At 18.1% G+C, this 27,924-nt stretch overlaps 1 protein-coding gene across 1 annotated transcript in view; it reads left to right on the forward strand.

Moving 5' to 3' along the window:
* The window catches only part of LOC145269034 (general transcription factor IIH subunit 3-like), a 71,247-nt gene that overhangs the window by 33,222 nt on the left and 10,101 nt on the right, over positions 1-27,924 (forward strand). The window contains exon 8 of the mRNA XM_080124629.1: positions 22,994-23,047. Coding sequence (XP_079980755.1) covers positions 22,994-23,047 — 54 coding nt within the window. The remainder of the gene's footprint in view (positions 1-22,993; positions 23,048-27,924) is intronic.

Raw genomic sequence — 27,924 nt, forward strand, 5'->3', positions numbered from 1 at the left:
TAAAATTATTGAAATCAAAATAACAAATAAAATTATTGAAATCAAAATAACAAATAAATTATTGAAATCAAAATAACAAATAAATTATTGAAATCAAAATAACAAATAAAATTATTGAAATCAAAATAACAAATAAAATTATTGAAATCAAAATAACAAATAAAATTATTGAAATCAAAATAACAAATAAAATTATTGAAATTAAAATAACAAATAAAATTATTGAAATCAAAATAACAAATAAAATTATTGAAATCAAAATAACAAAATGAAATTATTGAAATCAAAATAACAAATGAAATTATTGAAATCAAAATAACAAATGAAATTATTGAAATCAAAATAACAAGTGAAATTATTGAAAATAAAATTATTGAAATTAAAATAACAAATAAAATTATTAAAATCAAAATAACAAAATGAAATTATTGAAATCAAAATAACAAATGAAATTATTGAAATCAAAATAACAAGTGAAATTATTGAAAATAAAATTATTGAAATTAAAATAACAAATAAAATTATTGAAATCAAAATCAAAATGAAATTATTGAAATCAAAATAACAAATGAAATTATTGAAATCAAAATAACAAATGAAATTATTGAAATCAAAATAACAAATGAAATTATTGAAATCAAAATAACAAGTGAAATTATTGAAAATAAAATTCTTGAAATCAAAATAACAAATAAAATTATTAAAATCAAAATAACAAATAAAATTGAAATCAAAATAACAAGTGAAATTATTGAAAATAAAATTATTGAAATTAAAATAACAAATAAAATTATTGAAATCAAAATAACAACAAAAATTATTGAAATCAAAATAACAAATAAAATTATTGAAATCAAAATAACAAATAAAATTATTGAAATCAAAATAACAAATGAAATTATTGAAAATAAAATTATTGAAATCAAAATAACAAATAAAATTATTAAAATCAAAATAACAAATAAAATTGAAATCAAAATAACAAATAAAATTATTGAAATCAAAATAACAAATGAAATTATTGAAATCAAAATAACAAATGAAATTATTGAAATCAAAATAACAAATAAAATTATTGAAATCAAAATAACAAATAAAATTATTGAAATCAAAATCAAAATGAAATTATTGAAATCAAAATAACAAATAAATTATTGAAATCAAAATAACAAATAAAATTATTGAAATCAAAATCAAAATAAAATTATTGAAATCAAAATAACAAATGAAATTATTGAAATCAAAATAACAAATAAAATTATTGAAATCAAAATAACAAATGAAATTATTGAAATCAAAATAACAAATAAAATTATTGAAATCAAAATAACAAATAAAATTATTGAAATCAAAATAACAAATAAAATTATTGAAATGAAAATAACAAGTAAAATTATTGAAATCAAAATAACAAATAAAATTATTGAAATCAAAATAACAAAATAAAATTATTGAAATCAAAATAACAAATAAAATTATTGAAATCAAAATAACGAATGAAATTATTGAAATCAAAATAAAATTATTGAAATCAAGATAAATAAAATTATTGAGATCAAAATAACAAATGAAGTTATTGAAATCAAAATAACAAATAAAATTATTGAAATCAAAATAACAAATGAAATTATTGAAATCAAAATAACACATAAAATTATTGAAATCAAAATAACAAATGAAATTATTGAAATCAAAATAAAAAATAAAATTATTGAAATCAAAATAACAAATGAAATTATTGAAATCAAAATAACAAATAAAATTATTGAAATTAAAATAACAAATAAAATTATTGAAATCAAAATAACAAATAAAATTATTGAAATCAAAATAACAAAATGAAATTATTGAAATCAAAATAACAAATGAAATTATTGAAATCAAAATAACAAATAAAATTATTGAAATCAAAATAACAAATAAAATTATTGAAATCAAAATAACAAATAAAATTATTGAAATCAAAATAACAAATAAAATTATTGAAATCAAAATAACAAATCAAATTATTGAAATCAAAATAACAAATAAATTATTGAAATCAAAATAACAAATAAAATTATTGAAATCAAAATAACAAATAAAATTATTGAAATCAAAATAACAAATAAAATTATTGAAATCAAAATAACAAATAAAATTATTGAAATTAAAATAACAAATGAAATTATTGAAATCAAAATAACAAATAAAATTATTGAAATCAAAATAACAAAATGAAATTATTGAAATCAAAATAACAAATGAAATTATTGAAATCAAAATAACAAATGAAATTATTGAAATCAAAATAACAAGTGAAATTATTGAAAATAAAATTATTGAAATTAAAATAACAAATAAAATTATTAAAATCAAAATAACAAAATGAAATTATTGAAATCAAAATAACAAATGAAATTATTGAAATCAAAATAACAAGTGAAATTATTGAAAATAAAATTATTGAAATTAAAATAACAAATAAAATTATTGAAATCAAAATAACAAAATGAAATTATTGAAATCAAAATAACAAATAAAATTATTGAAATCAAAATAACAAATGAAATTATTGAAATCAAAATAACAAATGAAATTATTGAAATCAAAATAACAAGTGAAATTATTGAAAATAAAATTCTTGCAATCAAAATAACAAATAAAATTATTAAAATCAAAATAACAAATAAAATTGAAATCAAAATAACAAGTGAAATTATTGAAAATAAAATTATTGAAATTAAAATAACAAATAAAATTATTGAAATCAAAATAACAACAAAAATTATTGAAATCAAAATAACAAATAAATTATTGAAATCAAAATAACAAATAAAATTATTGAAATCAAAATAACAAATGAAATTATTGAAAATAAAATTATTGAAATCAAAATAACAAATAAAATTATTAAAATCAAAATAACAAATAAAATTGAAATAAAAATAACAAATAAAATTATTGAAATCAAAATAACAAATGAAATTATTGAAATCAAAATAACAAATGAAATTATTGAAATCAAAATAACAAATAAAATTATTGAAATCAAAATAACAAATGAAATTATTGAAATCAAAATAACAAATAAAATTATTGAAATCAAAATAACAAATAAAATTATTGAAATCAAAATCAAAATGAAATTATTGAAATCAAAATAACAAATAAATTATTGAAATCAAAATAACAAATAAAATTATTGAAATCAAAATCAAAATAAAATTATTGAAATCAAAATAACAAATAAAATTGAAATAAAAATAACAAATAAAATTATTGAAATCAAAATAACAAATAAAATTATTGAAATCAAAATCAAAATAAAATTATTGAAATCAAAATAACAAATAAAATTATTGAAATCAAAATAACAAATAAAATTATTGAAATCAAAATCAAAATGAAATTATTGAAATCAAAATAACACATAAAATTATTGAAATCAAAATCAAAATGAAATTATTGAAATCAAAATAACAAATAAAATTATTAAAATCAAAATAACAAATAAAATTATTGAAATCAAAATAACAAATGAAATTATTGAAATCAAAATAACAAATGAAATTATTGAAATCAAAATAACAAATAAAATTATTGAAATCAAAATAACAAATAAAATTATTGAAATCAAAATCAAAATGAAATTATTGAAATCAAAATAACAAATAAAATTATTGAAATCAAAATCAAGATGAAATTATTGAAATCAAAATAACAAATAAAATTATTGAAATCAAAATCAAAATGAAATTATTGAAATCAAAATAACAAATAAAATTATTGAAATCAAAATAACAAATAAAATTATTGAAATCAAAATCAAAATGAAATTATTGAAATCAAAATAACAAATAAAATTATTGAAATCAAAATAACAAATGAAATTATTGAAATCAAAATAACAAATAAAATTATTGAAATCAAAATAACAAATAAAATTATTGAAATCAAAATCAAAATGAAATTATTGAAATCAAAATAACAAATAAAATTATTGAAATCAAAATAACAAATAAAATTATTGAAATCAAAATCAAAATGAAATTATTGAAATCAAAATAACAAATAAAATTATTGAAATCAAAATAACAAATAAAATTATTGAAATCAAAATCAAAATAAAATTATTGAAATCAAAATAACAAATAAAATTATTGAAATCAAAATCAAAATAAAATTATTGAAATCAAAATAACAAATGAAATTATTGAAATCAAAATAACAAATAAAATTATTGAAATCAAAATAACAAATGAAATTATTGAAATCAAAATAACAAATAAAATTATTGAAATCAAAATAACAAATAAAATTATTGAAATCAAAATAACAAATAAAATTATTGAAATGAAAATAACAAGTAAAATTATTGAAATCAAAATAACAAATAAAATTATTGAAATCAAAATAACAAATAAAATTATTGAAATCAAAATAACAAATAAAATTATTGAAATCAAAATAACAAATAAAATTATTGAAATCAAAATAACAAATGAAACTATTGAAATCAAAATAACAAATGAAATTATTGAAATCAAAATAACAAGTGAAATTATTGAAATCAAAATAACAAATAAAATTATTGAAATCAAAATAACAAATAAATTATTGAAATCAAAATAACAAATAAAATTATTGAAATCAAAATAAAAAATAAATTATTGAAATCAAAATAACAAATAAAATTATTGAAATCAAAATAAAATTATTGAAATCAAAATAACAAATGAAATTATTAAAATCAAAATAACAAATAAAATTGAAATCAAAATAACAAATGAAATTATTGAAATCAAAATAAAAAATGAAATTATTGAAATCAAAATAAAAAATGAAATTATTGAAATCAAAATAAAAAATGAAATTATTGAAATCAAAATAACAAATGAAATTATTAAAATCAAAATAACAAATAAAATTATTGAAATCAAAATAACAAAATGAAGTTATTGAAATTAAAATAACAAATAAAATTATTGAAATCAAAATAACAAAATGAAGTTATTGAAATCAAATTAACAAATAAAATTATTGAAATCAAAATAACAAATAAAATTATTGAAATCAAAATAACAAGTGAAATTATTGAAATCAAAATAACAAATAAAATTATTGAAATCAAAATAAAAAATGAAATTATTGAAATCAAAATAACAAATGAAATTATTAAAATCAAAATAACAAATAAAATTATTGAAATCAAAATAACAAAATGAAGTTATTGAAATTAAAATAACAAATAAAATTATTGAAATCAAAATAACAAAATGAAGTTATTGAAATCAAAATAACAAATAAAATTATTGAAATCAAAATAACAAAATAAAATTATTGAAATCAAAATAACAAATAAAATTATTGAAATCAAAATAACGAATGAAATTATTGAAATCAAAATAACAAATAAAATTATTGAAATCAAAATAACAAATGAAATTATTGAAATCAAAATAACAAATAAAATTATTGAAATCAAAATCAAAATGAAATTATTGAAATCAAAATAACAAATAAAATTATTGAAATCAAAATAACAAATAAAATTATTGAAATCAAAATCAAAATGAAATTATTGAAATCAAAATAACAAATAAAATTATTGAAATCAAAATAACAAATAAAATTATTGAAATCAAAATCAAAATAAAATTATTGAAATCAAAATAACAAATAAAATTATTGAAATCAAAATCAAAATAAAATTATTGAAATCAAAATAACAAATGAAATTATTGAAATCAAAATAACAAATAAAATTATTGAAATCAAAATAACAAATGAAATTATTGAAATCAAAATAACAAATAAAATTATTGAAATCAAAATAACAAATAAAATTATTGAAATCAAAATAACAAATAAAATTATTGAAATGAAAATAACAAGTAAAATTATTGAAATCAAAATAACAAATAAAATTATTGAAATCAAAATAACAAATAAAATTATTGAAATCAAAATAACAAATAAAATTATTGAAATCAAAATAACAAATAAAATTATTGAAATCAAAATAACAAATGAAACTATTGAAATCAAAATAACAAATGAAATTATTGAAATCAAAATAACAAGTGAAATTATTGAAATCAAAATAACAAATAAAATTATTGAAATCAAAATAACAAATAAATTATTGAAATCAAAATAACAAATAAAATTATTGAAATCAAAATAAAAAATAAATTATTGAAATCAAAATAACAAATAAAATTATTGAAATCAAAATAAAATTATTGAAATCAAAATAACAAATGAAATTATTAAAATCAAAATAACAAATAAAATTGAAATCAAAATAACAAATGAAATTATTGAAATCAAAATAAAAAATGAAATTATTGAAATCAAAATAAAAAATGAAATTATTGAAATCAAAATAAAAAATGAAATTATTGAAATCAAAATAACAAATGAAATTATTAAAATCAAAATAACAAATAAAATTATTGAAATCAAAATAACAAAATGAAGTTATTGAAATTAAAATAACAAATAAAATTATTGAAATCAAAATAACAAAATGAAGTTATTGAAATCAAATTAACAAATAAAATTATTGAAATCAAAATAACAAATAAAATTATTGAAATCAAAATAACAAGTGAAATTATTGAAATCAAAATAACAAATAAAATTATTGAAATCAAAATAAAAAATGAAATTATTGAAATCAAAATAACAAATGAAATTATTAAAATCAAAATAACAAATAAAATTATTGAAATCAAAATAACAAAATGAAGTTATTGAAATTAAAATAACAAATAAAATTATTGAAATCAAAATAACAAAATGAAGTTATTGAAATCAAAATAACAAATAAAATTATTGAAATCAAAATAACAAAATAAAATTATTGAAATCAAAATAACAAATACAATTATTGAAATCAAAATAACGAATGAAATTATTGAAATCAAAATAAAATTATTGAAATCAAGATAAATAAAATTATTGAGATCAAAATAACAAATGAAATTATTGAAATCAAAATAACAAATAAAATTATTGAAATCAAAATAACAAATGAAATTATTGAAATCAAAATAACAAATAAAATTATTGAAATCAAAATAACAAATGAAATTATTGAAATCAAAATAAAAAATAAAATTATTGAAATCAAAATAACAAATGAAATTATTGAAATCAAAATAACAAATAAAATTATTGAAATTAAAATAACAAATAAAATTATTGAAATCAAAATAACAAATAAAATTTTTGAAATCAAAATAACAAATAAAATTATTGAAATCAAAATAACAAGTAAAATTATTGAAATCAAAATAACAAATAAAATTATTGAAATTAAAATAACAAATAAAATTATTGAAATCAAAATAAAAAATAAAATTATTGAAATCAAAATAACAAAATGAAATTATTGAAATCAAAATAACAAATGAAATTATTGAAATCAAAATAACAAATAAAATTATTGAAATCAAAATAACAAATAAAATTATTGAAATCAAAATAACAAGTAAAATTATTGAAATCAAAATAACAAATAAAATTATTGAAATTAAAATAACAAATAAAATTATTGAAATCAAAATAACAAATAAAATTATTGAAATCAAAATAACAAAATGAAATTATTGAAATAAAAATAACAAATGAAATTATTGAAATCAAAATAACAAGTGAAATTATTGAAATACAAATAACAACAAAAATTATTGAAATCAAAATAACAAATAAATTATTGAAATCAAAATAACAAATAAAATTATTGAAATCAAAATAACAAATAAAATTATTGAAATCAAAATAACAAATGAAATTATTGAAAATAAAATTATTGAAATCAAAATAACAAATAAAATTATTAAAATCAAAATAACAAATAAAATTGAAATCAAAATAACAAATAAAATTATTGAAATCAAAATAACAAATGAAATTATTGAAATCAAAATAACAAATGAAATTATTGAAATCAAAATAACAAATAAAATTATTGAAATCAAAATAACAAATGAAATTATTGAAATCAAAATAACAAATAAAATTATTGAAATCAAAATAACAAATAAAATTATTGAAATCAAAATCAAAATAAAATTATTGAAATCAAAATAACAAAATGAAATTATTGAAATCAAAATAACAAATGAAATTATTGAAATCAAAATAACAAATGAAATTATTGAAATCAAAATAACAAGTGAAATTATTGAAAATAAAATTATTGAAATTAAAATAACAAATAAAATTATTAAAATCAAAATAACAAAATGAAATTATTGAAATCAAAATAACAAATGAAATTATTGAAATCAAAATAACAAGTGAAATTATTGAAAATAAAATTATTGAAATTAAAATAACAAATAAAATTATTGAAATCAAAATAACAAATGAAATTATTGAAATCAAAATAACAAATGAAATTATTGAAATCAAAATAACAAGTGAAATTATTGAAAATAAAATTCTTGCAATCAAAATAACAAATAAAATTATTAAAATCAAAATAACAAATAAAATTGAAATCAAAATAACAAGTGAAATTATTGAAAATAAAATTATTGAAATTAAAATAACAAATAAAATTATTGAAATCAAAATAACAACAAAAATTATTGAAATCAAAATAACAAATAAATTATTGAAATCAAAATAACAAATAAAATTATTGAAATCAAAATAACAAATGAAATTATTGAAAATAAAATTATTGAAATCAAAATAACAAATAAAATTATTAAAATCAAAATAACAAATAAAATTGAAATAAAAATAACAAATAAAATTATTGAAATCAAAATAACAAATGAAATTATTGAAATCAAAATAACAAATGAAATTATTGAAATCAAAATAACAAATAAAATTATTGAAATCAAAATAACAAATGAAATTATTGAAATCAAAATAACAAATAAAATTATTGAAATCAAAATAACAAATAAAATTATTGAAATCAAAATCAAAATGAAATTATTGAAATCAAAATAACAAATAAATTATTGAAATCAAAATAACAAATAAAATTATTGAAATCAAAATCAAAATAAAATTATTGAAATCAAAATAACAAATAAAATTGAAATAAAAATAACAAATAAAATTATTGAAATCAAAATAACAAATAAAATTATTGAAATCAAAATCAAAATAAAATTATTGAAATCAAAATAACAAATAAAATTATTGAAATCAAAATCAAAATAAAATTATTGAAATCAAAATAACAAATACAATTATTGAAATCAAAATAACAAATAAAATTGAAATAAAAATAACAAATAAAATTATTGAAATCAAAATAACAAATGAAATTATTGAAATCAAAATAACAAATGAAATTATTGAAATCAAAATAACAAATAAAATTATTGAAATAAAAATAACAAATGAAATTATTGAAATCAAAATAACAAATAAAATTATTGAAATCAAAATAACAAATGAAATTATTGAAATCAAAATAACAAATGAAATTATTGAAATCAAAATAACAAATAAAATTATTGAAATCAAAATAACAAATGAAATTATTGAAATCAAAATAACAAATAAAATTATTGAAATCAAAATAACAAATAAAATTATTGAAATCAAAATCAAAATGAAATTATTGAAATCAAAATAACAAATAAAATTATTGAAATCAAAATAACAAATGAAATTATTGAAATCAAAATAACAAATAAAATTATTAAAATCAAAATAACAAATAAAATTATTGAAATCAAAATAACAAATAAAATTATTGAAATCAAAATCAAAATGAAATTATTGAAATCAAAATAACAAATAAAATTATTGAAATCAAAATCAAAATGAAATTATTGAAATCAAAATAACAAATAAAATTATTAAAATCAAAATAACAAATAAAATTATTGAAATCAAAATAACAAATGAAATTATTGAAATCAAAATAACAAATGAAATTATTGAAATCAAAATAACAAATAAAATTATTGAAATCAAAATAACAAATAAAATTATTGAAATCAAAATCAAAATGAAATTATTGAAATCAAAATAACAAATAAAATTATTGAAATCAAAATCAAAATGAAATTATTGAAATCAAAATAACAAATAAAATTATTGAAATCAAAATCAAAATGAAATTATTGAAATCAAAATAACAAATAAAATTATTGAAATCAAAATAACAAATAAAATTATTGAAATCAAAATCAAAATGAAATTATTGAAATCAAAATAACAAATAAAATTATTGAAATCAAAATAACAAATGAAATTATTGAAATCAAAATAACAAATAAAATTATTGAAATCAAAATAACAAATAAAATTATTGAAATCAAAATCAAAATGAAATTATTGAAATCAAAATAACAAATAAAATTATTGAAATCAAAATAACAAATAAAATTATTGAAATCAAAATCAAAATGAAATTATTGAAATCAAAATAACAAATAAAATTATTGAAATGAAAATAACAAATAAAATTATTGAAATCAAAATCAAAATAAAATTATTGAAATCAAAATAACAAATAAAATTATTGAAATCAAAATCAAAATAAAATTATTGAAATCAAAATAACAAATGAAATTATTGAAATCAAAATAACAAATAAAATTATTGAAATCAAAATAACAAATGAAATTATTGAAATCAAAATAACAAATAAAATTATTGAAATCAAAATAACAAATAAAATTATTGAAATCAAAATAACAAATAAAATTATTGAAATGAAAATAACAAGTAAAATTATTGAAATCAAAATAACAAATAAAATTATTGAAATCAAAATAACAAATAAAATTATTGAAATCAAAATAACAAATAAAATTATTGAAATCAAAATAACAAATAAAATTATTGAAATCAAAATAACAAATAAAATTATTGAAATCAAAATAACAAATAAAATTATTGAAATCAAAATAACAAATGAAACTATTGAAATCAAAATAACAAATGAAATTATTGAAATCAAAATAACAAGTGAAATTATTGAAATCAAAATAACAAATAAAATTATTGAAATCAAAATAAAATTATTGAAATCAAAATAACAAATGAAATTATTAAAATAAAATAACAAATAAAATTGAAATCAAAATAACAAATGAAATTATTGAAATCAAAATAAAAAATGAAATTATTGAAATCAAAATAAAAAATGAAATTATTGAAATCAAAATAAAAAATGAAATTATTGAAATCAAAATAACAAATGAAATTATTAAAATCAAAATAACAAATAAAATTATTGAAATCAAAATAACAAAATGAAGTTATTGAAATTAAAATAACAAATAAAATTATTGAAATCAAAATAACAAAATGAAGTTATTGAAATCAAATTAACAAATAAAATTATTGAAATCAAAATAACAAATAAAATTATTGAAATCAAAATAACAAGTGAAATTATTGAAATCAAAATAACAAATAAAATTATTGAAATCAAAATAAAAAATGAAATTATTGAAATCAAAATAACAAATGAAATTATTAAAATAAAAATAACAAATAAAATTATTGAAATCAAAATAACAAAATGAAGTTATTGAAATTAAAATAACAAATAAAATTATTGAAATCAAAATAACAAAATGAAGTTATTGAAATCAAAATAACAAATAAAATTATTGAAATCAAAATAACAAAATAAAATTATTGAAATCAAAATAACAAATAAAATTATTGAAATCAAAATAACGAATGAAATTATTGAAATCAAAATAAAATTATTGAAATCAAGATAAATAAAATTATTGAGATCAAAATAACAAATGAAATTATTGAAATCAAAATAACAAATAAAATTATTGAAATCAAAATAACAAATGAAATTATTGAAATCAAAATAACAAATAAAATTATTGAAATTAAAATAACAAATAAAATTATTGAAATCAAAATAACAAATAAAATTATTGAAATCAAAATAACAAAATGAAATTATTGAAATCAAAATAACAAATGAAATTATTGAAATCAAAATAACAAATAAAATTATTGAAATCAAAATAACAAATAAAATTATTGAAATCAAAATAACAAGTAAAATTATTGAAATCAAAATAACAAATAAAATTATTGAAATCAAAATAACAAATGAAATTATTGAAATCAAAATAACAAATAAAATTATTGAAATCAAAATAACAAATAAAATTATTGAAATCAAAATCAAAATGAAATTATTGAAATCAAAATAACAAATAAATTATTGAAATCAAAATAACAAATAAAATTATTGAAATCAAAATCAAAATAAAATTATTGAAATCAAAATAACAAATGAAATTATTGAAATCAAAATAACAAATAAAATTATTGAAATCAAAATAACAAATAAAATTATTGAAATCAAAATAACAAATGAAATTATTGAAATCAAAATAACAAATAAAATTATTGAAATCAAAATAACAAATGAAATTATTGAAATCAAAATAAAAAATAAAATTATTGAAATCAAAATAACAAATGAAATTATTGAAATCAAAATAACAAATAAAATTATTGAAATTAAAATAACAAATAAAATTATTGAAATCAAAATAACAAATAAAATTATTGAAATCAAAATAACAAATAAAATTATTGAAATCAAAATAACAAGTAAAATTATTGAAATCAAAATAACAAATAAAATTATTGAAATTAAAATAACAAATAAAATTATTGAAATCAAAATAACAAATAAAATTATTGAAATCAAAATAACAAAATGAAATTATTGAAATCAAAATAACAAATGAAATTATTGAAATCAAAATAACAAATAAAATTATTGAAATCAAAATAACAAATAAAATTATTGAAATCAAAATAACAAGTAAAATTATTGAAATCAAAATAACAAATAAAATTATTGAAATTAAAATAACAAATAAAATTATTGAAATCAAAATAACAAATAAAATTATTGAAATCAAAATAACAAAATGAAATTATTGAAATCAAAATAACAAATGAAATTATTGAAATCAAAATAACAAGTGAAATTATTGAAATCAAAATAACAAATAAAATTATTGAAATCAAAATAACAAATGAAATTATTGAAAATAAAATTATTGAAATCAAAATAACAAATAAAATTATTAAAATCAAAATAACAAATAAAATTATTAAAATCAAAATAACAAATAAAATTGAAATCAAAATAACAAATAAAATTATTGAAATCAAAATAACAAATGAAATTATTGAAATCAAAATAACAAATGAAATTATTGAAATCAAAATAACAAATAAAATGATTGAAATCAAAATAACAAATGAAATTATGTAAATCAAAATAACAAATAAAATTATTGAAATCAAAATAACAAATAAAATTATTGAAATCAAAATCAAAATAAAATTATTGAAATCAAAATAACAAATAAATTATTGAAATCAAAATAACAAATAAAATTATTGAAATCAAAATAACAAATGAAATTATTGAAATCAAAATAACAAATAAAATTATTGAAATCAAAATAACAAATAAAATTATTGAAATCAAAATAACAAATAAAATTATTGAAATCAAAATAACAAAATGAAGTTATTGAAATCAAAATAACAAATAAATTATTGAAATCAAAATAACAAATAAAATTATTGAAATTAAAATAACAAATAAAAGTATTGAAATCAAAATAACAAATAAAAGTATTGAAATCAAAATAACAAATAAAATTATTGAAATCAAAATAACAAATAAAATTATTGAAATCAAAATAACAAATGAAACTATTGAAATCAAAATAACAAATGAAATTATTGAAATCAAAATAACAAATAAAATTATTGAAATCAAAATAACGAATGAAATTATTGAAATCAAAATAAAATTATTGAAATCAAGATAAATAAAATTATTGAGATCAAAATAACAAATGAAATTATTGAAATCAAAATAACAAATAAAATTATTGAAATCAAAATAACAAATGAAATTATTGAAATAAAAATAACAAATAAAATTATTGAAATCAAAATAACAAATGAAATTATTGAAATCAAAATAAAAAATAAAATTATTGAAATCAAAATAACAAATGAAATTATTGAAATCAAAATAACAAATAAAATTATTGAAATCAAAATAACAAATGAAATTATTGAAATCAAAATAACAAATAAAATTATTGAAATCAAAATAACAAATAAAATTATTGAAATCAAAATCAAAATGAAATTATTGAAATCAAAATAACAAATAAATTATTGAAATAAAAATAACAAATAAAATTATTGAAATCAAAATCAAAATAAAATTATTGAAATCAAAATAACAAATGAAATTATTGAAATCAAAATAACAAATAAAATTATTGAAATCAAAATAACAAATAAAATTATTGAAATCAAAATAACAAATGAAATTATTGAAATCAAAATAACAAATAAAATTATTGAAATCAAAATAACAAATGAAATTATTGAAATCAAAATAAAAAATAAAATTATTGAAATCAAAATAACAAATGAAATTATTGAAATCAAAATAACAAATAAAATTATTGAAATTAAAATAACAAATAAAATTATTGAAATCAAAATAACAAATAAAATTATTGAAATCAAAATAACAAATAAAATTATTGAAATCAAAATAACAAGTAAAATTATTGAAATCAAAATAACAAATAAAATTATTGAAATTAAAATAACAAATAAAATTATTGAAATCAAAATAACAAATAAAATTATTGAAATCAAAATAACAAAATGAAATTATTGAAATCAAAATAACAAATGAAATTATTGAAATCAAAATAACAAATAAAATTATTGAAATCAAAATAACAAATAAAATTATTGAAATTAAAATAACAAATAAAATTATTGAAATCAAAATAACAAATAAAATTATTGAAATCAAAATAACAAAATGAAATTATTGAAATATAAATAACAAATGAAATTATTGAAATCAAAATAACAAGTGAAATTATTGAAATCAAAATAACAAATAAAATTATTGAAATCAAAATAACAAATGAAATTATTGAAAATAAAATTATTGAAATCAAAATAACAAATAAAATTATTAAAATCAAAATAACAAATAAAATTATTAAAATCAAAATAACAAATAAAATTGAAATCAAAATAACAAATAAAATTATTGAAATCAAAATAACAAATGAAATTATTGAAATCAAAATAACAAATGAAATTATTGAAATCAAAATAACAAATAAAATTATTGAAATCAAAATAACAAATGAAATTATGTAAATCAAAATAACAAATAAAATTATTGAAATCAAAATAACAAATAAAATTATTGAAATCAAAATCAAAATAAAATTATTGAAATCAAAATAACAAATAAATTATTGAAATCAAAATAACAAATAAAATTATTGAAATCAAAATAACAAATGAAATTATTGAAATCAAAATAACAAATAAAATTATTGAAATCAAAATAACAAATAAAATTATTGAAATCAAAATAACAAATAAAATTATTGAAATCAAAATAACAAAATGAAGTTATTGAAATCAAAATAACTAATAAATTATTGAAATCAAAATAACAAATAAAATTATTGAAATTAAAATAACAAATAAAAGTATTGAAATCAAAATAACAAATAAAAGTATTGAAATCAAAATAACAAATAAAATTATTGAAATCAAAATAACAAATAAAATTATTGAAATCAAAATAACAAATGAAACTATTGAAATCAAAATAACAAATGAAATTATTGAAATCAAAATAACAAATAAAATTATTGAAATCAAAATAACGAATGAAATTATTGAAATCAAAATAAAATTATTGAAATCAAGATAAATAAAATTATTGAGATCAAAATAACAAATGAAATTATTGAAATCAAAATAACAAATAAAATTATTGAAATCAAAATAACAAATGAAATTATTGAAATAAAAATAACAAATAAAATTATTGAAATCAAAATAACAAATGAAATTATTGAAATCAAAATAAAAAATAAAATTATTGAAATCAAAATAACAAATGAAATTATTGAAATCAAAATAACAAATAAAATTATTGAAATCAAAATAACAAATAAAATTATTGAAATCAAAATAACAAATAAAATTATTGAAATCAAAATAACAAGTAAAATTATTGAAATCAAAATAACAAATAAAATTATTGAAATTAAAATAACAAATAAAATTATTGAAATCAAAATAACAAATAAAATTATTGAAATCAAAATAACAAAATGAAATTATTGAAATCAAAATAACAAATGAAATTATTGAAATCAAAATAACAAATGAAATTATTGAAATCAAAATAACAAATGAAATTATTGAAATCAAAATAACAAGTGAAATTATTGAAATCAAAATAACAACAAAAATTATTGAAATCAAAATAACAAATAAATTATTGAAATCAAAATAACAAATAAAGTTATTGAAATCAAAATAACAAATAAAATTATTGAAATCAAAATAACAAATGAAATTATTGAAAATAAAATTATTGAAATCAAAATAACAAATAAAATTGAAATCAAAATAACAAATAAAATTATTGAAATCAAAATAACAAATGAAATTATTGAAATCAAAATAACAAATGAAATTATTGAAATCAAAATAACAAATAAAATTATTGAAATCAAAATAACAAATGAAATTATTGAAATCAAAATAACAAATAAAATTATTGAAATCAAAATAACAAATAAAATTATTGAAATCAAAATAACAAATGAAATTATTGAAATCAAAATAACAAAATAAAATTATTGAAATCAAAATCAAAATAAAATTATTGAAATCAAAATAACAAATGAAATTATTGAAATCAAAATAACAAATGAAATTATTGAAATCAAAATAACAAATGAAATTATTGAAATCAAAATAACAAAATAAAATTATTGAAATCAAAATAACAAATAAATTATTGAAATCAAAATAACAAATAAAGTTATTGAAATCAAAATAACAAATAAAATTATTGAAATCAAAATAACAAATGAAATTATTGAAAATAAAATTATTGAAATCAAAATAACAAATAAAATTGAAATCAAAATAACAAATAAAATTATTGAAATCAAAATAACAAATGAAATTATTGAAATCAAAATAACAAATGAAATTATTGAAATCAAAATAACAAATAAAATTATTGAAATCAAAATAACAAATGAAATTATTGAAATCAAAATAACAAATAAAATTATTGAAATCAAAATAACAAATAAAATTATTGAAATCAAAATAACAAATGAAATTATTGAAATCAAAATAACAAAATAAAATTATTGAAATCAAAATCAAAATAAAATTATTGAAATCAAAATAACAAATGAAATTATTGAAATCAAAATAACAAATGAAATTATTGAAATCAAAATAACAAATGAAATTATTGAAATCAAAATAACAAAATAAAATTATTGAAATCAAAATAACAAAATAAAATTATTGAAATCAAAATAACAAAATAAAATTATTGAAATCAAAATCAAAATAAAATTATTGAAATCAAAATAACAAATGAAATTATTGAAATCAAAATAACAAATAAAATTATTGAAATCAAAATAACAAATGAAATTATTGAAATCAAAATAACAAATAAAATTATTGAAATCAAAATAACAAATAAAATTATTGAAATCAAAATAACAAATAAAATTATTGAAATCAAAATAACAAAATAAAATTATTGAAATCAAAATCAAAATAAAATTATTGAAATCAAAATAACAAATGAAATTATTGAAATCAAAATAACAAATGAAATTATTGAAATCAAAATAACAAATGAAATTATTGAAATCAAAATAACAAATGAAATTATTGAAAATAAAATTATTGAAATCAAAATAACAAATGAAATTATTGAAATCAAAATCAAAATAAAATTATCGAAATCAAAATAACAAATGAAATTATTGAAATCAAAATAACAAATAAAATTATTGAAATCAAAATAACAAATGAAATTATTGAAATCAAAATAACAAATAAAATTATTGAAATCAAAATAACAAATAAAATTATTGAAATACAAAATAACAAATAAAATTATTGAAATCAAAATAACAAAATAAAATTATTGAAATCAAAATCAAAATAAAATTATTGAAATCAAAATAACAAATGAAATTATTGAAATCAAAATAACAAATGAAATTATTGAAATCAAAATAACAAATGAAATTATTGAAATCAAAATAACAAATGAAATTATTGAAATCAAAATAACAAATGAAATTATTGAAATCAAAATAACAAATAAAATTATTGAAATCAAAATAACAAATGAAATTATTGAAATCAAAATAACAAATAAAATTATTGAAACCAAAATAACAAATAAAATTATTGAAATCAAAATCAAAATAAAATTATTGAAATCAAAATAACAAATGAAATTATTGAAATCAAAATAACAAATAAAATTATTGAAATCAAAATAACAAATGAAATTATTGAAATCAAAATAACAAATAAAATTATTGAAATCAAAATAACAAATAAAATTATTGAAATCAAAATAACAAATAAAATTATTGAAATCAAAATAACAAAATGAAGTTATTGAAATCAAAATAACAAATGAAATTATTGAAATCAAAATAACAAATAAAATTATTGAAATCAAAATAACAAATGAAATTATTGAAATCAAAATAACAAATAAAATTATTGAAACCAAAATAACAAATAAAATTATTGAAATCAAAATCAAAATAAAATTATTGAAATCAAAATAACAAATGAAATTATTGAAATCAAAATAACAAATGAAATTATTGAAATCAAAATAACAAATGAAATTATTGAAAATAAAATTATTGAAATCAAAATAACAAATAAAATTATTGAAATCAAAATAACAAATGAAATTATTGAAATCAAAATAACAAATAAAATTATTGAAATCAAAATAACAAATGAAATTATTGAAATCAAAATAACAAATGAAATTATTGAAATCAAAATAACAAATGAAATTATTGAAATCAAAATAACAAATGAAATTATTGAAATCAAAATAACAAATAAAATTATTGAAATCAAAATAACAAATGAAATTATTGAAATCAAAATAACAAATAAAATTATTGAAACCAAAATAACAAATAAAATTATTGAAATCAAAATCAAAATAAAATTATTGAAATCAAAATAACAAATGAAATTATTGAAATCAAAATAACAAATAAAATTATTGAAATCAAAATAACAAATGAAATTATTTAAATCAAAATAACAAATAAAATTATTGAAATCAAAATAACAAATAAAATTATTGAAATCAAAATAACAAATAAAATTATTGAAATCAAAATAACAAAATGAAGTTATTGAAATCAAAATAACAAATGAAATTATTGAAATCAAAATAACAAATAAAATTATTGAAATCAAAATCAAAATAAAATTATTGAAATGAAAATAACAAGTAAAATTATTGAAATCAAAATAACAAATGAAATTATTGAAATCAAAATAACAAATAAAATTATTGAAATTAAAATAACAAATAAAATTATTGAAATCAAAATAACAAATAAAATTATTGAAATCAAAATAAAAAATGAAACTATTGAAATCAAAATAACAAATGAAATTATTGAAATCAAAATAACAAGTGAAATTATTGAAATCAAAATAAAAAATAAATTATTGAAATCAAAATAACAAATGAAATTATTGAAATCAAAATAACAAATAAAATTATTGAAATCAAAATAAAAAATAAAATTATTGAAATCAAAATAACAAATAAATTATTGAAATCAAAATAAAAAATAAATTATTGAAATCAAAATAACAAATAAAATTATTGAAATCAAAATAAAAAATAAATTATTGAAATCAAAATAACAAGTGAAATTATTGAAATCAAAATCAAAATAAAATTATTGAAATCAAAATAACAAATAAAATTATTGAAATCAAAATAACAAATAAATTATTGAAATCAAAATAACAAATAAAATTATTGAAATCAAAATAAAAAATAAATTATTGAAATCAAAATAACAAATAAAATTATTGAAATCAAAATAAAACTATTGAAATCAAAATAACAAATGAAATTATTAACATCAAAATAACAAATAAAATTGAAATCAAAATAACAAATAAAATTATTGAAATCAAAATAAAAAATGAAATTATTGAAATCAAAATAAAAAATGAAATTATTGAAATCAAAATAACAAATGAAATTATTGAAATCAAAATAAAAAATAAAATTATTGAAATTAAAATAAAAAATGAAATTATTGAAATCAAAATAATAAATGAAATTATTTAAATCAAAATAACAAATGAAATTATTTAAATCAAAATAACAAATAAAATTATTGAAATCAAAATAACAAATGAAATTATTGAAATCAAAATAACAAATAAAATTATTGAAACCAAAATAACAAATAAAATTATTGAAATCAAAATCAAAATAAAATTATTGAAATCAAAATAACAAATGAAATTATTGAAATCAAAATAACAAATAAAATTATTGAAATCAAAATAACAAATGAAATTATTTAAATCAAAATAACAAATAAAATTATTGAAATCAAAATAACAAATAAAATTATTGAAATCAAAATAACAAATAAAATTATTGAAATCAAAATAACAAAATGAAGTTATTGAAATCAAAATAACAAATGAAATTATTGAAATCAAAATAACAAATAAAATTATTGAAATCAAAATCAAAATAAAATTATTGAAATGAAAATAACAAGTAAAATTATTGAAATCAAAATAACAAATGAAATTATTGAAATCAAAATAACAAATAAAATTATTGAAATTAAAATAACAAATAAAATTATTGAAATCAAAATAACAAATAAAATTATTGAAATCAAAATAAAAAATGAAACTATTGAAATCAAAATAACAAATGAAATTATTGAAATCAAAATAACAAGTGAAATTATTGAAATCAAAATAAAAAATAAATTATTGAAATCAAAATAACAAATGAAATTATTGAAATCAAAATAACAAATAAAATTATTGAAATCAAAATAACAAATAAAATTATTGAAATCAAAATAACAAATAAATTATTGAAATCAAAATAAAAAATAAATTATTGAAATCAAAATAACAAATAAAATTATTGAAATCAAAATAAAAAATAAATTATTGAAATCAAAATAACAAGTGAAATTATTGAAATCAAAATCAAAATAAAATTATTGAAATCAAAATAACAAATAAAATTATTGAAATCAAAATAACAAATAAATTATTGAAATCAAAATAACAAATAAAATTATTGAAATCAAAATAAAAAATAAATTATTGAAATCAAAATAACAAATAAAATTATTGAAATCAAAATAAAATTATTGAAATCAAAATAACAAATGAAATTATTAACATCAAAATAACAAATAAAATTGAAATCAAAATAACAAATAAAATTATTGAAATCAAAATAAAAAATGAAATTATTGAAATCAAAATAAAAAATGAAATTATTGAAATCAAAATAACAAATGAAATTATTGAAATCAAAATAAAAAATAAAATTATTGCAATTAAAATAAAAAATGAAATTATTGAAATCAAAATAATAAATGAAATTATTTAAATCAAAATAACAAATGAAATTATTTAAATCAAAATAACAAATGAAATTATTGAAATCAAAATAACAAATAAAATTATTGAAATCAAAATAATAAATGAAATTATTGAAATCAAAATAACAAATGAAATTATTAAAATCAAAATAACAAATAAGATTATTGAAATCAAAATAACAAAATGAAGTTATTGAAATCAAAATAACAAATAAAATTATTGAAATCAAAATAACAAATAAAATTATTGAAATCAAAATAACAAAATGAAATTATTGAAATCAAAATAACAAATGAAATTATTGAAATCAAAATAACAAATGAAATTATTGAAATCCAAATTACAAAATAAAATTATTGAAATCAAAATAACAAAATAAAATTATTGAAATCCAAATAACAAAATAAAATTATTGAAATCAAAATAACAAGTGAATTTATTGAAATCCAAATAACAAATGAAATTATTGAAATCAATAAAATTATTTTAAAACTTTTATGGAAAAAAAATATCAATTCAGGTAACTTGATTATGTAGTAGAGCTGACATCTATTCAATGTCGCCATCTCCAGCCTCAATCACCGCCTTGATATGGGTTCGGAACTGGAAACATATCTTTACCACAAGCGCCGGCCACAAATACTCAGCTGATTGGCGACGATCAGGCTGGCTTTAGTGTTGTGGGAGGCCATGTTGATGATGTTCTCGATGTATGACCAAACGAACTATGGTTAGGGGAGGGGAGAGGACAGTGAGAGAAGGATACAAAGATGTAGCACTCCTTCTGAAGCCAAGCCTGGGTCTCTTTGGACTTGTGAGCTGGCGCTGAAACCTGCTGCCACACCCAGGGTCTGCCAGCGGCCACCTGATTGCACCAGGGGATCTCGACACTCTTCAGCACATCCAGGTACACTTTAGTGTTGACTTTCAAGCCGACTTCGAAGATGTGAGGTGGCATGATGTGGCCCTCACTTGAAACCACACTAAAGACCATAACCGTGACTGGAAACTTTGTTTTCATCATCCCGGGCATGTCCCTGTTATTCGTGGCAATCCAGCGATGCATTTTGAGAGTGTTGACAATGGTCCTGTTGTCATAACTTGGATCAGTAAAGAGCATGAGTTGTACAGTGGCACATCTCTAATCTCGCTCGTTGAACATTGTGTCACTTTCAGACATGATAGAAGGCTCCCATCGCTCTTGGGATTTGTACAGAACTGGCCAATTAGTAGATGGTCTGCAACAACAAAAGAAAACCGGTTTTCATCAAACAGAAATGGAATCATGTTGTCTTTTCTAGGGCAATAAGTTTATCGTTCCACCCTGTATGCCACAAGAATGGATTTTATTTACAAAAGATTTTTGGTAAAAAATTGTAAAAAAAAAAAAATATATGGTCACTAATCGGTTTTAACAGATATTTCTCTTCTTCTTTTTTTTTTTTTTTTTTTTTGACAGAATGTCGTTATGGATGGATGCATTTTGGGTAAAGATTCTAGTCTCATGCAGCAGGTGAGTTTTCGGAAAATCCCATTGATGTGTATGATGTTTGCTAAAAAGACATTCATTTTTCCGTTCTTATGCGCAATGACGACCGTGCTATCATTTAAATTTTCCAGGCAGTTTATATAAAATGCCACAAGTTGCCGAATGAATCAAATCAGCTCACGTGCTAAAAAGAAAGATTATGCTTATTTTATCACTAGGTGTCACTGCTGACTTCCCACCCATGATGTCATCCAATCATCTCGTCTCTTCTCATCTGCTTTAAGCCAAAAAGAAAGATGGGATCATATATATTTCAATGATTGCTTTCATGGTCCCACTATGATAAAAAAAACAACACAAGACAAGTTGTTGATATAACTCGATTATGCTTGTGTGTGTGTGATATTGCCAACAAGGAAAAGGACTCCCAAATGTTGTCTGGTCATGTTGACCCCCAGTGACTATCTTCTTTTTCCATTGTTGAATTTTAAACTGTCTTGGGGATTTACCTGAGCTGCCAATTGCTTCGATCTGCTCCAATCAGTTTGTCTCCTCTCATCTGCTATAAGCTGAAATCTGACTTTTAGATATATTTAGTTTTGACCAGAAATCCTAATCATTTGGTCTTTGTCTCAGTCACTCCGTGCTGATCACCAGAACCTAGTACGTTGTCTGCTAATTCTTAAGGACCATGATATTGCTTAAACTTTCTGGTTAGTTTAGGTACCGAATGAACCCAATCAGCTCTCCTGGCAAAAAGAAACATGATGTCATATATATATTCTAATGAGATAAAACAAAAAAAAACAATACAAGCCATGTTGTGCTCTGGGTGCGTGTGTGTGTGTGTGTGTGTGTGTGTGTGTGTGTGAGAGAGATATCGTCAACGAGGAAAAGGACTCCCAAATGTTGTCTGGTCATGTTGATCCCCAGTGACATTTTTTTTGTCCAACGCCGAGTTGTTGAATTTCAAACTCTCCGAGGTATCTACCTGAGTCACCAACTGCTTCGATCTGCTCCAATCAGTTCGCCTCTTCTCCTCTGCTTTAAGCTGATATCTGACTCCTAAATATATTTAGTTTTGACCAGGAATCCGAAAGATCTGATCTTTATCTCAGTCGCCCCCTGCTGGTCACTAGAACCTACTACGTTGTCTGCTCACTCTTTCCTTAGCTTTCTCTACTTGGGGTGTGCTCCAATCTGCTCGTCTCTTCCCATCTGCTTTAAACTGAACTTCTAAGTATATCTAGTTTCAACCGGAAATCCTAAATATCTGATCTTTGTCTCAGAGTGATTGATAAATGGAAATGACTCATCTGCTCCTTGCTGATTACCTGGAAACTATCAAACAACCAATTTCATCATCCGATTGATTTTCGTTTTTGGTGAATCATTTCCTCACATTCTCCTCGTCTTGATGGTGATGAGGGGGTGATTCCATAGTCTCCCACATATCCTCACATATAGCTTGAATCGAAAATTGGAACACATTAAGTCTAAATACAGCTCTATCATGACTGATGAGCATCATAGATATCCACTGGTATTGAAAAAGAAAATACGCTGGCAAATTTTCAGAGCTGGCGACACACAGCTTAAGAATGCACGCTAGATAGAACAAATCGACAATTGTCCGTCAGATTTCGACAAACGCTCGACTTTGCTTGACTCAAGCTAATCGCTACATTCATGTGTTATCCTTTCTAAAAAGATGCTGAGGTTGTTTCAATCGCATCGAAAATTGCAACCTGAACTCTTCTGGAATGAGGGATGAGATTCTGACACTGTAAGCCGACATTCAGCTGATGCAGAGGTCATAGACAATTCTGGAACTCACAGAGGACCCCAACATCAGTAAATGCGCCATCTTCTTGACGGCATTATTTGGCTTCACTTATTTATGCGAGTTCGCCTTTTTTCCGCATGAAAATCATTAAATCCAAATACCACTCCACCATGAGTGATGAGCATCTGTAAATTTGCTTGAATCAAAGAAAAGATGGTGGCTGGGCGCATAACCTCTTAAGTTCTGAGATATTATGTTGAACAAAGATGGCGGCGTAGTTCAGATCAGTAACCAAGATGGCGACCAAGAATCAAATGCGGTCCGTCACGTAGTTAACCTCTTAAGTTCTGAGATATTATGTTGAACAAAGATGGCGGCGTAGTTCAGATCAGTAACCAAGATGGCGACCAAGAATCAAACGCGGTCCGTCACGTAGTTAACCTCTTAAGTTCTGAGATATTATGTTGAACAAAGATGGCGGCGTAGTTCAGATCAGTAACCAAGATGGTGACCAAGAATCAAATGCGGTCCGTCACGTAGTTAACCTCTTAAGTTCTGAGATATTATGTTGAACAAAGATGGCGGCGTAGTTCAGATCAGTAACCAAGATGGCGACCAAGAATCAAATGCGGTCCGTCACGTAGTTAACCTCTTAAGTTCTGAGATATTATGTTGAACAAAGATGGCGGCGTAGTTCAGATCAGTAACCAAGATGGTGACCAAGAATCAAATGCGGTCCGTCACGTAGTTAACCTCTTAAGTTCTGAGATATTATGTTGAACAAAGATGGCGGCGTAGTTCAGATCAGTAACCAAGATGGCGACCAAGAATCAAATGCGGTCCGTCACGTAGTTAACCTCTTAAGTTCTGAGATATTATGTTGAACAAAGATGGCGGCGTAGTTCAGATCAGTAACCAAGATGGCGACCAAGAATCAAATGCGGTCCGTCACGTAGTTAACCTCTTAAGTTCTGAGATATTATGTTGAACAAAGATGGCGGCGTAGTTCAGATCAGTAACCAAGATGGTGACCAAGAATCAAATGCGGTCCGTCACGTAGTTAACCTCTTAAGTTCTGAGATATTATGTTGAACAAAGATGACGGCGTAGTTCAGATCAGTAACCAAGATGGAGACCAAGAATCAAATGCGGTCCGTCACGTAGTTAACCTCTTAAGTTCTGAGATATTATGTTGAACAAAGATGGCAGCGTAGTTCAGATCAGTAACCAAGATGGTGGTGTAGTTCAGATCAGTAACCAAGATGGCGGCGAAGAATTAAATGCGGTCCGTGACGTAGCAAATGGCGAACTGATTGAATCCAAAATTCGACGATTTTTATAATAATTTTGTGACGTTTTGATTGGTTGTTTAGCACAGCCGTTGGTTATAAAAATGATTGGTGAATCCATTCGTCTCATACCCCCATCATTTTACCCCCCCCCCCCCCTTTTTTGATATAATGGAAAAATCCTTTCGGATTCAATTTTGGTTTCACTTGAGAAAAAGAAAGAAAAATAAATAAATAAATAAAAATAAATGAACAAAGAAAAATAAACCAATAAAATAATTGTTTTTTTTTTTTTGTATTTTTTTTTTTTTTTCTTCTGGTTTTATGGGAATTTGTCTTTATTCTCATCAGTCAAAAAGAATTAATATATTGGTATAATCACAAGTCAAAAACATTTTACAGGCTGGCTGTTAGCAACTACTGTCTGGACTATGCATCCCTGACTGATTCCGTCAAATGCAAGTTATTAGAGTAAAGTACTGACAAAAATGTACCATGCATGGGTTGATGCAGTAATGCAACGTACACCTGCACATATTTTATATATAAAAATAATTTACAATATATTTATAAATAATGTACTTTGCATTTTTAGTAGATGGTAGATCATTTAGACTTAGTCATGTCATAAGTAGCTCTTGTGCTGAAAAAGTGTATGTGCATCCCTGGTTTAATGGAAATTTCTACTTTTCTGCTTACTCTAGCCTTATGTAAAAATTACCGTTTGTAACCTCATGTTTACACGGCCACATCCAATTTTATTACAATCGAACATTACAAAACATGAATTTGTACATTTCTGAAATGTTTAATTAATGATTATGAGAATAACAGTTCGAATTAATTAAAATTATCAATCCTTATATCTAAAAAAAATTCTATAAGCAAAAATTTTGGCATAATCTGAAAATTTGTTGCTTAACAATAAAAATTTGAAGAAAAACATGTCAAGAAGTGAGTGAGTGGGATTATAGTTTAAACAGCACTCTCTCTATGACTAAATGAATGACAGCACAAAATCATTTGGAGTTCAACAATGTTTTCATGGGTTTTTTTCTCGTTATATTGAAAAATTGGCAAAAACAATTAATTATGTCTGGATGAACTCAGCGTTTTTTTTTTTTGCAATGGGGAAGGGGGTAAAAATTTTCCGAAAAATGCAACGTTATTACTACATAGTTTAAACTAAATTCAGTGTATTTATCTACATTTGAAAAAATGCTAAATCTCGTCATCGGAAATGACGTCAGCTCTCGTTAATGGCGGTTATTTACATAGCTGGTTGAGAGGTGTTCTGCATTTTAATACAGAATAAAATACTGATTTTCAAGCCAAGTACGTTCAAAGATGGAGTACTGCTGTCACATCTAAGCAGGAGCTGCTAAAAACAGCCTATCCTGCCTTGACAGAGTACAAAATAGACTTTGTGGCTTAGTGCAGGATGCCCTTTTCTCTTCCCTGCAACTTCTCTCCCACAGAAGAGACGTTGCGAGCCTGTCTTTGTGTTATCATTATTTCCATGGTAAGTGCTCGTCTGAGCTCCAATCTCTTGTCCCCCCTCGCCAATCTTTCACGAAAAACACCCGTCTAGCTGAAACCACTGTCGATAATTTCCCCCACTCTTTATCTGTGCCTAAATCAAGACCTAGATTCCATGAACAAAGCTTCTTTCTCAGAAGCGTACGCCTGTGGAACTCTCTTCCGTCCGCCTGTTTCCCACCTGACTACAACTTGGATGCCTTCAAGTCCAACATAAACAAATTCCTGGTCAACCGCCCCCTTAAGTAAGATACTTTATCAAATCTCCATTACTAACAATTACTACG

Source organism: Euprymna scolopes, chromosome 45, assembly GCF_053919585.1.
Source record: "Euprymna scolopes isolate OS-2025 chromosome 45, ASM5391958v1, whole genome shotgun sequence".
In the NCBI taxonomy this organism is placed as follows: Eukaryota; Metazoa; Mollusca; class Cephalopoda; order Sepiida; family Sepiolidae; genus Euprymna; species Euprymna scolopes.